This window comes from Manis javanica, chromosome 3, assembly GCF_040802235.1.
Source record: "Manis javanica isolate MJ-LG chromosome 3, MJ_LKY, whole genome shotgun sequence".
Taxonomy (NCBI): Eukaryota; Metazoa; Chordata; class Mammalia; order Pholidota; family Manidae; genus Manis; species Manis javanica.
The window spans coordinates 34,352,550-34,365,864 of NC_133158.1; the positions used below are offsets into that span (position 1 = coordinate 34,352,550).

The 13,315-nt window shown below is 53.2% G+C and overlaps 1 protein-coding gene across 5 annotated transcripts in view; it reads right to left on the minus strand.

The window, feature by feature from the left end:
* Window positions 1–838: 838 nt before the first annotated feature.
* The window catches only part of SLC6A6 (solute carrier family 6 member 6), a 79,218-nt gene continuing 66,741 nt past the window's right edge, over window positions 839–13,315 (minus strand). For 3 of the 5 annotated variants that reach the window (XM_037023758.2, XM_073231100.1, XM_037023756.2), the window contains 6 exons: window positions 12,670–12,807; window positions 11,388–11,490; window positions 10,774–10,874; window positions 8,189–8,359; window positions 5,642–5,875; window positions 839–5,215 (listed from right to left, as the gene is read on the minus strand). In XM_037023758.2, the coding sequence (XP_036879653.2) occupies window positions 5,075–5,215; window positions 5,642–5,875; window positions 8,189–8,359; window positions 10,774–10,874; window positions 11,388–11,490; window positions 12,670–12,807 (888 nt within the window). In that variant the 3' untranslated portion in view covers window positions 839–5,074. The remainder of the gene's footprint in view (window positions 5,216–5,641; window positions 5,876–8,188; window positions 8,360–10,773; window positions 10,875–11,387; window positions 11,491–12,669; window positions 12,808–13,315) is intronic. The other 2 variants (XM_073231101.1, XM_037023755.2) reach the window with 2 other exon arrangements.

Here is a 13,315-nt window from a genome sequence, read left to right on the forward strand (position 1 = left end):
GCCAAGATACAGAGCTAGGTGAACTGAAGCCATCAGAAAGGCAGACAGCTAGAAAAGTTGGGGAGGGTTATTTTAGTCTACATTGTCATAGTGAGTTACTAAGATTTTTTTTGGTTTGGGAAGTTGGCATTCAAGGACCCAGCAGGATCCCCTGACCTTCCCACTGGTGGGATAAGGGGGTCAGGGACAGTGGATAGAAGGCTGTCCAAAACTTACCTGCCCTGTGATCCACGATGCTGAGCCCCTCACCAGGCCTCAGTCTCCCCATCCGTAACACCGCATTGGGCTCAAAATTCCCAGAGCAAGAACGTCTGTGACACTTACCTTCCGAGGTCCTGACTGTCTGTGACTTCATCTGTATTTGTGTCCCTCCAGGACTGGCCTCTTTCCCCTTCTTCCAGCAGCTTAGACTCTGCCTTGGAGACAGCGACAGCCCCTTCAGGTGCTAATGATGTCACCTCTGTGCTATAAGCACCCCCTCCAACCACCCTGGAAGCCTTGGAGGAGGTGGTGGTTTATTCCAGGAGGGGAAACTGAGGCTCAGAGGTCCAGGGCTGGACACACTGCAGGTGGGCCTCAATCAGTAGCACCAGAGGAACCAGTCAGAGCAGACCCAGGAGTCTGAGGACTTGGGAGTGACTTGTGACTCTCACCGGCTTGCTGTGTGCACTTGAGGCGACCACGTCCCTTCTGTAACCCTCCACATGAGTGTCTCCGACCTCAGGAGTACCTACCTTTGAGGAACATGCTGGGGCAGGACTGAAAGCCCTGTGTAAACTGTAAAGCGCTCACCAAACGTGAAGAAAAATAGCCTCATCAAAACAGAACCCACACGTGGTGGATCTCAAAAAGGAAATGTTTATTTTCATGTTATAAGGTGATTACAAACTCTAAAAAAAAGCAAAGATGAATTTAAAATATCGATATACATATTTATCTAAAAAGCAAAAGAGGAAAAGAAAAACCCCACAAAATACAGGGATTCATATAATAAAACATTTATACACAAAAGCTTGTATACTGTAAGACTGAATTACACACCAAGGATCTTATTCAAATACAAATGTCCCTCCTCAGAAGAGTCTCTTGGTTGTTTTTTTTTTTTTTTTTACAAAAGTTTAAAATATCTTAAAAATATTTTGAAGTTTTAAAAAAATGTCCTGATGAGCCAGACATATTTCTGGAAGGAGGCAAGACCCACGTTCTCAGCTTTCTCCTGTGCTAAATACAGTCAGTTGCTAGGGATTCGAAAATTAATTGGGTAAAAAAAAATGGAGCCAACATCTCAATTTGAAGCCAAATATATAACAAGATGCTCCCTCCCTTGGGGAACGTGTTCAGAACATGTCTGTAGTGACACCCACAAGAGAACAATGAAAACAGCTTCCTATTAAAACAAGATGCAATCTGAGGGCCAGGTATTGAGGGAGGGAGGTGGGCAAAGAAATGCTGTTCCCTGGCTCTGTGTTGCCCATACCCCTCTCCAAGTTTTGATATCTGGGTTTTTGTTTGCTTTTTTGTTTTGTGCTTGTTGGATTTTTGCACAGTGGTATTCACAGCATCCATGTGGATATCTACCTGATACTGAGTCTGGGGCTGGATGGGACCTCTAGCTACCTTGAGATGGTTTTTCTCAAGTATTCTTTCCTGGCCTGTGTCTGAGGCTTGGGGAGAAGGTGCCTCTGCCTTCAACACAGGCTGCCCAGGGCCTTTTGCCATCCAGAGGGGCAGTGCTGGGAGATGCTGGCTGGGCCACTGACCACTGTGTGGGGGCAGCTAGGTGACAAGAACACCCTGTGCTAGGATGAGCGGGGTCAACCACCTCATCACCACCATGGCTGGGGGTATGCAGGGGATCTGGGGTGAGAACAAGGGAACAGAGGTACAGAAATGGGGCTCTGTATTGTCCCCAAATCATCCAAGGCCACTTCCTGCAGCCTGGGAATTTTCCACAGGACCTCAGGCTAAATCCTGCCATAAGGATTCTACCTCTTGCATACCACCTGGCTTTGTTAGGCCCGTTTCCTCACATGCAGTGGGACCTTAATGCCTGGCTCTCAGAGGGCTGCCGGTGCAGGGCCAGGATGAATGGTGCTGCCTCTCCTACCAGACGCCAGTCACCTGTCCCACCAAGTCACAGCCTGGGGTCCAGTTGGCCTGAGGATGGTCAGAAGGTGGGGGGTGCTGCTCACCTTGTCCCTGAATGCTGGGGACGAAGTGTTTCCTTCTCATAAAGGGTCATCTTTGGTCTTCAGGGAGAACCCCAGGGAGCTGCACTCACCACTCACCGCATGCGCCTTGGAGAACCTGCCACCTGAACGGACTCCAGACAGTCTGGTTCCAGTCCTCAGTGTCCCCACTTTACAGTGAGGTCCTGGAGGCCTCCCCATCTCTGACCATGCAGGATTCTCGGCTGCAGGGACTAACATGGTCTGTGCTCAGCTGAGTGAAGCATTTCCCTGGGTGAGATCTCTCCTGGGGCCCTCACTCATTTTTGCAACGTAAAAAATTCTGTTGACATCTCCCTTGCATCCATCCCTTCCATAGCTGGCTGCCTGGACTACATGCGGCATCAGAATTTCCAACCCACCCCAGAAGCAGAGCAGGTGGAGGACTGTTCTCTGGACAGGTGGACCAGAGCCATGGGCTCCAATGACAGTTTCCTTTATGTGGAGACATAGGTAAAAGCTGCACGTCATTACACATTGTACTCATAGAGCCAAGTTCTGCGGATACACGTGAGCTAGAAGACTGGACAAGAAGGCTGTGACTGGAGACAGGTGCCCTGGGAGACTGGAGGAATGGGCTTGGGGAAAGCGGCTGACCTTCCCTCCAGGTGGGGCCTGGGGACTTGGTCTACATGTGTCTTTGGTCTAGAATTTGGTCTGGGAATTTTAGAGTGAGAGGCCTTTCTCAGGCCATTTCCAGAATGTCATAATTTTCCGGCCAACCCTGAAATACTATAGCCTTCACCAGGGGTCTGCATCCCTGGAGGGAAGATGCTGTAGCCTGAAATGACCACAAATGCCCAGGAAGCTACAGCTTGCCAAGCCCCCCTCATCCCCACACTTCACCTGTTCCCAGTCATTGACAGTGGTTAGTTTACTAAATAAAGTTCCATGACAAAGGAAAACAGGTCACACTGCTACTCAGTACAATTAGAAAAAAAAAACAACAATAAAATCAAATCAGACACAGTGGAAACCATAAATACATAGAAAAACAGGAACACATTATAATTGTTAACGGTTTGGAATAGGGTTGGGTGTTGTTTGGCAGAGAATATGCTTTGGAAACAGTGAATGTGAGTGCTTGCCAGAGACGAACTGCCTCTGCCCCCTGAGCGGGGACCCCAGAGGCTCCCCCCTCCAGAGCCTGGGGCGGGGTCCAGGAAGCAGCGCCTCAGCTCTTGACTGAGCTGGCTGGCACCCGCCACACCCCCCGAGGCTGTCGCTCTGGTTTGTATGTGACGATGTTTCTGTTTAGATTCTGAACTTGGAAGTGACTGTTTACATGGCACAGTTTCGGTCCAGATGGGGCTGGGGCAGAGGCCTGTCCGCACTCAGGATTGTAAAGGGGGAGTACCTTCCCCTGGCTCAGAGAGGAACACCGCCCCGCACCAGGCTCTCGGTCAGGCCGGTCGGGGTTGTCCGAGCCCCGGAGCCACCCCAGCCTTCGAGCACGCTCCCTCTACTCTCCCAGTCTCCACACATCCGACACCAGCCACTGCAGCGGTTGTGCAGTGGAGATTGATGACCCAGGTCAGCATCGAGGGCTGCACTTGGGCCCCAGCGGGGAGGAGCGACCTGGGGGGAATTCCCCCGGAACAAACCCTCTGCGACCCTCCAAAGACACTCTTGGCACTTCCCGCAAGACGCGAAGGTGGCCAGGGCTGGGAGGTCTGGGGTGTCCCACCAGAGCCAGCGGGGGTTTCCCAGCCTCCGGGGGATGAGGGTGGAGAGAGGAGGGAAGAAAAGCCCCAATCCCAGGTCTCACCCGCTCACCCCTCAGCCTTTCACCAAATACGCCATGCTTCCCTCCCACAGACAGCTCCAAGCTGCCAGCTGGGGAGCCCCAGGACCTGACGGGACCCCATTAGGGTGCAGCAGACCCACCCGGTGAGGTGGCAGCCCTCAGATCCCAGCCCCTGCTGGGCTGGGTCAGGCCTCCTCCTGGGACGCCCCAGGTAGGACTGCGAAGACGCTGGAGCCTGTCCCCACCAGCCCCCTGGGGCACCACCGCTCCTCGTGGGTGAGTGGCTCTGCCAGCCCGCCGAGGGTCCCTCTCACCACCCGCCCCTCATCTCAGAATGAAAGGTGGGATCCTGCTCTTTGTGCAAGAGTTTCCCGGCTCTCAGCATCAGATTCTGCTGTGGAGCGTCCTCCTGCTCAGTCCGCCCTGTGATCTGAGGCTGGGTCATGACTCGGGCACCACTCCTCGTGGCCGAGACCCGCGCAAGGAGGCGTCTGCTCCCAGCCCTCCTCCTCCAGCCCCGCTAGGTCTGGCCAGCGGCGGGCCCCTCTCCCCGCCGTTTGCTTCTCCTCGAGCCAGGTTGGAAGGTACTACACCTTTAACATGGGTCTGCCGTCCCAGGAAAATTCCACCTTGCGTTTTCTCGGGCAGAACTTTCTGCCAGCTACACAAGCACCGAAGAATTGCTTTTGAAAATGAGATCTATTGCTGGCAAGGTCAATTCAAGTGGTAAAAGTGTTTGACAATCTCTAAATGTATACATAGTTATTATGTAAAAAAAAAATACGAAGAAAAATTTACCAAGTTCCCATAAAATACATCTAATTCAGTATGAAAGCTCTGCCTCACCCAGGACATCTGCCCAAGGGTTTTGGTTTTTGTACAAAATATCCCCAAATCAGAACAAAGTACACATACGCACAATACTGTAGACACACACACACACACACACACACACACACACACACACACACACAGAGTAACATTTTCTGTGACAATTAAAAAAAAAATCCTAGTGCAAATGTAAAGCTCTGTAAACCTGGTCCTATGAGAATCTAAGGTTAGTAAACAGCAGGCAGGCAGCCCCTGCGGCCGGGCGGGCTCACATCATGGTCTCCACGACGATGTGGGTGGGCTTCAGGAGCACGCCATTCGCGGTGACGCGGGAGCTGGACGGTGTAGCCCCCTCCCGCTCCACGGCCCAGTGGTTGGGCTCCCTCGGGGTCAGCAGGTACTTGAGTCTCTGGAGAAGGAAGGACAGAAGCAGAGAAGAGGTCAGGCGGCCTGGCTTCCCTCTTCACCTCGACAATCTAGCAGCTCCCGGGCCTGCCCATGTGCTATTTGGCCTTTGGCAAACTACTGCCCTCTCTGGTCTGCCCATTTCACCCACTGACAAATAAGGTTGTTGGACTAAGGTGCTCCTGAGGTCTCTGCAGGCCCTGAGGCAGGCCAGAATTCCTACCGGTAGCTTCCTGGGCCACCCCCTGCTTACACACCTCAGGGACAGAGGGGCTCACACCTCCAAGCACTGACTGCTTTCTCCCGTGGAGCTGAAACATGCCTCCTGTGTTTCCTGTTGCCCGATTTCTCTGACTTGCAAAGCAGCCCAGCTTCTGCAGTTTGTACGCCTGAGGCTGGGTGACTGTCCTCAGCCTCCCATAGCTCTCACCTTGCCAAGGAGGAAACTCCAACTCCTCAGCTGCCCCCAAGCTGCACTTCCTTCCTCCTTGCAGATGGGTCTCCCCCATTTCCCTGCAGGTACACAGTCCTCCCTGCTGACGGCTGTGGACCACTGCTGGTGTCTGAGCGGCACCTCTGGACAGAGGGAGGCCAGAGGCTGGGCCCCATGAGAATCCCCACAGCACTTCCGGGCAGGAGCAGGTCGGTCCTCCCAGCTGGTTGCCTTGACCGTGGGATCAGTGAAGGAAAGGACCCCCTGTCGCTGGATGCCCAGAAAACCCACAGCATAACTGGAACTCAGACGCAGGGCTCCTGTCTGCCAGCCCACCTCCTGCCCAGTGTCCACCAGACTTAAACAGGAAGCAGTTGAAAACAAGAAACCCTCCAGTTAGGCATAACCTTTTAAGTTAGGTATATTACAATTGTTTTCTAAGCTGTTCATTAAAAACTACAATATTTCATTTGAATATCCAGATTTTTAACTGCTCTTTAAAAATTTCAAGCTGGGGCAACCCCCAGGCCCACATCTTGCTTGGTAACAACTGGGGAGGGGGGCCTGTGGGGGAACACTGAGTACACCACCGCTGTCCACACATTTCCATCTCCTCCACCTCACTGCCAGCCCCGCTGCAGTGGTTTCCCTCATCTGGGTGGCCTGCCTGGCCCTGGAGCAGTGGAACTGGAGCCCCCAGATAAAGGACCAGGGGTGAAACGTGCCCCCCTTTGCTTCTCTGTACATCTGTACAATGGGGTGCGCACCCAGAAGGCAGGACAAGAGGCAAATGCCACCAGGCAGCCCCCAGGGCTCCATTTACGTGGGAGGTGTGGACACAGCTGGGATCCCCCCAGGACAGAGCTGTGGGTTTGCAGAGTCTGACTGAATTAAGTTCATGGCTGGGAGGTCACCTTGGCAACCTGTGCAGATGGGAGGTCAAGGGGCACAGAGCACAGACAGACTGATGGTGGCTCTACTGCCTTCAGGGGAAGGGGCTTTGGTTAATGGTCAGGTTTGTGGGTGAGGACAGGGTGCGAGTTTGGGTGGAGTTGATTCCTTACCCACGTCCACACCAGCCCCACTCTGAGCAAACCTCTAGACTGGGTGGAACGGTATTTAAAATTGGGCTTTGAAGGGATAGAAGTTAGTGACTTGCTGGGCGTGTTCCCCTCTGGCTCGACCACCCCCCCAACCATGGCTGGGATATGTGATTACCACAGGCAAGGACACATCAGAACAGACATCCAAGAACCTCTGCTGTGTCCCCCAATTAACCTTTAGTTTCTGGGTGGTAGGGACATTCTAGAATCCCCAGGGAGGGGCTGAGTTGGTGTTGGGTATTTAGATGGCACCTAGAAAGCTCAGGGCAGTAGCTGCCACCTGTCTGTCCCCAGGCCCCCCCCCACACACAGTATTGTACAAATGTTAGGGCCAATCAGTGTTCTGGTTGAATCCTGGGGTCCTTCCCTGTGTCCTCTGAGAAGACACAGTGGGTGCCATGCTGCAGACACCCCAGGGGCCTTTCTGGCTCAGACAGACCCTGGCTTCATGTCCTCCCTGGCACACCCCTGCCTACTTTCTCTGTTTTGAGAAGGCTGGTCCCTGTCAGCCCCGCCTCCCTTCTCCCCGACCAGTAACACCTCCAGGCCATTCCCCTGCCCACAAGGAAACCAGCCCAGCCCAAAGGGGAGCCAGGGCCCCAGGACATCCTGGCTCCAGATTTTTAAAAGAGAATAACAATAAAAACAGCTCAGAACAAAACAGTACAGTCTTGGAGCTGGCCACAGCCCAAAGGTTAAGGCAGATTCTAAGAAAAGGATTTCTTGGAAAGAGCCCTGGCTTTTGCCACAGCCTGGGATCTCCAGTATTGGAGGCATTTTGGGAAGGCTGGCAGCGGGAGGGGTCACGGGAGAGGAGACTGGCAGGCACAGAGGCCTGGAGGCCGGAGGCTCTGCCGTGGGCAAAGGTGGCTTCTGAGGGTCAGGCAGCAGACGGAGGCACAGATCCGGGCAGGGGAACCCGAGCCTGAGCTGGGCTTATCTGAAACTTGGCTCCAGGGTAAAGGAAGGTCTCTGGGTGGAGCTCAGGCTTCCTCCCCAGCTCCTTGTCTCCAGCCTCACTGGCTTCAGAAGCGAGGGTTGCTATGCCCAGGAGAAAGCCCCAGCTCTCAGCCTGGCATCCCCAGCCATCACCTTTCCCCCTCCTCCCCCACCCCCACCGCTGCCCAAGTGCAGCCACACCCTTTGCCTATGAAGACACTGTTTCCCATGCCCTTCCAACTTCCCTTCTCCACTTGGCAAATTCCTCCTCCTGCCCACAGCCTGCTCTGAGTGCCACAAGCCTTCTCCCATGTGAACTGTTCTTTGTTCTAGTTCTGCCATGACGTGTCCCCTGCCTACCACCTCAGCCACTCCAGGGGCAGGTGAGGCATCTGGTACTAAGACAGGGTAAGCAACATGCCCAAAGTCACACAGCGCATTGGCAGCCAGCTCAGCCTCCCACACCCAACCTCAGTCCAGCCCTGGGGAACCGCATGCTCACCACAAGGAACGGCCCTTCTGTCTGGCAGAGGCGGATGACCATGACTAGGGGGACACACACCATGGAGGACAGAGCCAGGCTCCAGCCCAGCCCGATGGCCCAGGTGGGGTACACGTAGACTTTGTTGTAGGTCAGGGGTATGTACTTGACGAGAGAAAAGATAAAACATCCCTGTGGAGAGATGAAACAGTCAGGGGGGTCCTGGGCACTGGGTGCATGGGACTTCCAGGACCAGGACAGGCCCCACTCCAGGGGTCTCAAGCATTCCCTACTCTGTAGCATGAGGACCTCCCCCAGGGCAAATCTCACCAAGTCACTTGCCTGCTCAAAACCCTTCGGTGGCTCCCCAGTGCCTTCAGGCTGCCTTGCAGATTCCTCAGCCTGGCCAGGAGCCATGCCCTGCCCCCCCTCATCCAGCCCCCGACGCCTTCCTCCCCACCTGCAGCCCAGCTATCTGGAACTCCTGCGGAACCTCCTCGGCTACCTGCCCCAGGGCCTAGTGCGGGCTGTTCTCCCTGACTGCGCCTCTCACCCCTCAGTCTCCTCACCCTGATTTAGCTCTTGATGGCCCCTCCTTGCCTGGCCAGGTGCCACCCAGATGCAGTCAGGTGCCCATGCTTTTCCTTCCCCGAAAGCGTGTGGTTCTTCAGCTTGCAGCTCCCCTACCCGGCCTGCGTGAGGGTTGTGTCTGTCCTGTTACCCCATTTCTCTAATACCTGGTGGGCAGTTCCAGCTGCACACAGCAGGTGCACAATAAATGCCAGCTCCATGGCTGAAAGCCTTTCCTCCCTTCCCCCACTGCCAGCCACCCATCTCCAATCCTGAGCCCTGGGGCCAGTCCGAGTCTAGGCCTTGCCTTATTGGGTGTCCAGGCCCAAGGCCATGCCAACAGCTGGTGGCCATCAGCATCCATGAATGGTATGGTGGGGTGAGCTCTGAGCCCCAAAGCCTTTGAAACCCCATTTTCCTGAGAAGAGCCCCTAAAGCTGGCTGGGGGGGACCCAGGGTTTCTGTTTTGGTCAGAATGACATCATCTCAGGGCATAACCCCATACTGGCTTGGGTTGGCCCACAATGTGAAAATGACTTAAATCTTTATTATCTAATAACTGGGGTTTGACAGGAAGACAGATCTAAGTCAGGGGTATGTACTTGACGAGAGAAAGTACTGGTGGTGGTGGGGAGAGCACCAGGCTGCAGATATCTTCCATGGGGCATCTACTGTATGTCTGGCCCTGGTGTGGGGTGTGGCTTAGATGTGGGAGCCTCAGGAGAGGGCTGCTCTGGGCTCTCCCAGAGCAGAGAAGCTTTGTACCTGCCCATTTCCCACTGGGGTGACTTCATCCTAGCACCTTGGAATGCAGCCTGTCTCTGATCTCTCCAACTCCTCAGGGAGGGAAAGAGGAAGAGACTGACAGTCAGAGTGGGTAAAGGAGTTACCCACAAACAAATGTCAAATGAGGGTAAGGACACGGGCCCTGAACTATTCATCTCCAACAATAAACTGGCCATGTGGTTACTGCTGGTGCAGTTTCCTTGATTTGTAGGGACAATGTGCACCTCAGATGAAAAGGCCAAAACCGTGTTAAGTAATAACACTAACAGCCGAGGTTGTCTGCAGCCACTCAAGCCCCATTGCAGAGTCACCTTCAATTTTACGAATGCGGCAACCAAGGCCCAAGAAGAAAGGGATTTAAGGTCACACAGTGAGTTAATGGCAATAACTGGCCGGGGAGCAGAGGTCACTGAGGGGAGAGCCCATTCATCCTTCAGCACCTGGTTTCCAAGGCAAAGTGCACCTCTTCCACCTGCGCTCCCCACGGCACGAGCCAAGAATGGCATGGCATTTGTCTTCCCTGCCATTAGCTCCAAGGCTCGTGACTGGTTCTGAACCCTGACAGGGAAGCAGCTTTGATGGCAGACGACTTCCCTTTGGCCGGGAACTCTGAGCAGAACCTTGAAACAGGGTGCCTGGGCATGCTCCACGGCCACATTCCAGGACGGCAAGCAAGGGGATCTTGGTGGGGAGGTGCACGCGGCCCATCACTGATCCTGGGCCCTGGGTGGGCACAAAGCTTCCTTGCTCTTGGATAGCCTGGAGCATCTCTTTGTTGGGACCCTCCCTCTCCAGCCAATCCCACCCTGCCATGGAAACATCCCATTTCTGTGTCTACGTCATCCCCATCTCACATCCCAAAGGCCCTCGGCTTGGTCAGTAACTCAAACTCATGAGTTCTGGAAGAGTTTGGGGAAAGTTTATGTGCTCTCTCATGGAACCCCTGCATTTCCCAGCATGCCCCAGTACGCCTTCCTCTTCCAGAATGCCTTGCCTGTGCATAGACTGGCTCCTCTGCCAGGAATGCCTGTCCTGTTTCTCCTCCTAACAAGATCCTACTCAGCCTTCAAAACCCATCTTAAGGTAACCTTCTGGAGCAGTCTGCTCCCTCTCTTCCAGGCACAGCCATCACTGGGCTTCTCACAGGCCAGCACTTAGCAGATGCTGAGTGAAAGAGGGGTTAGCAGGTGAAAGTATCAAGCCACATGGTGAAAAGGCAACTACCCACAGCCACGCAGGAGAGAACTCACAACACAGAGAACTGGAGTGACCACGGCCCAGCTGTACTTCATCCAGGGCCCAGGCCGATAGCCGATCATGTCCTCAATGCCATCATAAAAGTTATCACTGCCTGCAAGAGACAGAGGTAGGTGGACAGTGACACCGTGTCCAATGCCAGCATCTGCCCTGGGAACTGCACAGGATGCTCGAGGGCCATGAGATCCAGGTCCCTGCATCTTTGTAATACCTGGACCCAGGTGTGGCAGATGTTTATCTGAAATTATCTGAAATTCAAATGTAGCTGGGTGTCCTGTCTTCTGGCAACCTTAGGCAGACCCCAAATGCTGCTGCAGCCAATCCAAGATGTTAAGGAGGTCAAAATGGACCATTCCTGGACTCCAGAGTAATTCAGTCATAGACAGACCCTAGCATAGCCAACTTCTGTGTTTGTCAAAACAGTCACACCCTGCACCTTTAGCACAGACAGGGAGAATCTGCAGTGCAGCTACAACATTATTTCTGTAGGGAAGGCCTTTGTGTTCAACTCAATGGATTCCCCTTAAACTGCCCTGTCTCTGAAACTTCTAAACACAGAGGCCAAAAGGAGAGACTTAAGAAAGGATATGCCAAAATCTGTACTCACCATATATCCAGGCAATAACAAAACATTCAAAGAATGCAACCCACAAAAGGCATACACCACTAGCTGCATAGTAGTCAAAGAGTTGAAACACATACATGCCACCCTGTGAAGAAAAAAACCAAATGGTTGGTTTGTTATATGGTATCTAATTTCCTTAATATATAAAGAGCTCTGGCATATCAATAATATAAAACACAAAATAATGAGGAGAGTTTCTGACAACCTGATACATGTATAAAATGATATCAAGTTCCTGTTCGACAAATTTAATTAAAACAAACACACACACACACACACACACACAGAAAAATTAAAGTGAAACAACATTATCTTCCTTAGTAAAAAATGATGGGTTCCCTGAGGACTGCTTCCAAAGGAGATACTTAAAACCAGCTGTGGCCAACATAGAAGACTTCAGTGATATCCAGCTGCTCAGCATGTGGACCTATGATTTGCATTTGGGGTGGGGAAGGTAGCTTACAAACACTTCCAGAAGAGCATTTATTTTTACTTTAGTAAGAAAAGGTGGTGATGTGAAACTCAGAGTATGGGAGCAAATGCAACCCTTTGCTGGAGAATGTGGGGAGGGTGTGAAAGAGAGAGCATGCCTAGGCCTGTGTTAGGTTTATATGCTCATGGTCTAGTTAAGGAACTTTTTTCTGACCTGTCTCTTGCTGGACATGCTGATCCACTGCTGCCTTATACACTCTTGCTATCTCCCTCTCTTTGCTTCTTCTCTCCATTTTAGATGCATCCTCCTATGGCTTCTGTACACCCTCTGAACAGTGCACACTCCCTGTCAACCAGACAGGCCTCGGCACTGCCTGCAGTGTTTACCAGGAGGCCTGTGGGTATCCTTGCGAAGGTCCCCACCTCCCCTTCAGGCCTGAGAAGGGCAACTGCGCACAGCTGTGGCTGAGTAGAGTTGTTAAAATGGACTTCAGCTGAAGCCCCTTTTCCCCAGGCCTGCTGGGAATGAGGGAGGGGCAGGGAGGGTGGCTGCCCATATCTCCATGGTACCAGGAAAAAGGAGTGGGGAGTTCAGGTTAACTGTTGGGTCCTGAGTGGCCTCCTGCTGTCCCCAGCATAGGCCAAGGGCGTGCCTTGGGTGGGGAAGGACCCCTGGACTGGGCAGGGCCAGGTGATCACCCACCCAGCTGCTGCCTCCACTGGTGGGGAAGTGGGGAGGTGGTGTGGCCTTGAACTGATCTTTGATGACTATTTAGGGCACTAAGGGCCCTGCAAGCATAAGTCTGTCATGCTAGGCAAGAGAGCCACCTACCTCCGTCACCATCGTCAGCCCCAGCAGGTAGCTGATGCTACACATGAAGGCGATGAAGATTTCCCGACGGAAACCCTTCCTTAGGAAGGACGGGTAGAGGTCAACCAAGGACGTGATCTGTCCTTCAACTTCAACAAACTGGGAAGGAAAAGAAAGTAGTTGAAAGCCAGATGCCCAGCACCTCCCCTCTGCTTAGAGAGGAGACCCTAGCACACCTGCTGGGGCTGGTCTTGTGGTTCTACGTTAAGTCCTGCCTACTGGTCATGGCATTGGTGGTCCACGCATTTCTCCAAAAATTCCACACCTCTGCATCTCTGCCGAGGTGATCATTGTGTTTCCCTCATTGTTCAAGACTGAAGACTGACTGCTTTCGAGAAGCCAATGCTGGCCCTCTGCCCTGGTGTGCTTGCTGGCCTGTGTGCTCTGACACGACGGCTCCCCTGCTTTGGTCTTTGTTCTCTCTGTGGCCAAGGGTAGTGTCCCCTCATTCTGGGACTCGAGCACCTAGCCAGGCCAGTCACATGAGGCTGCTCAGCAGACATGTGATAAAAGGGTGGGTAATCCAGGGCAAGCCTGGGCCTGTTTTTAACCCTTAGGGGACCGTGGGTCCACGAGAGAATTTTGAATGTGTGCATGCACACCCACA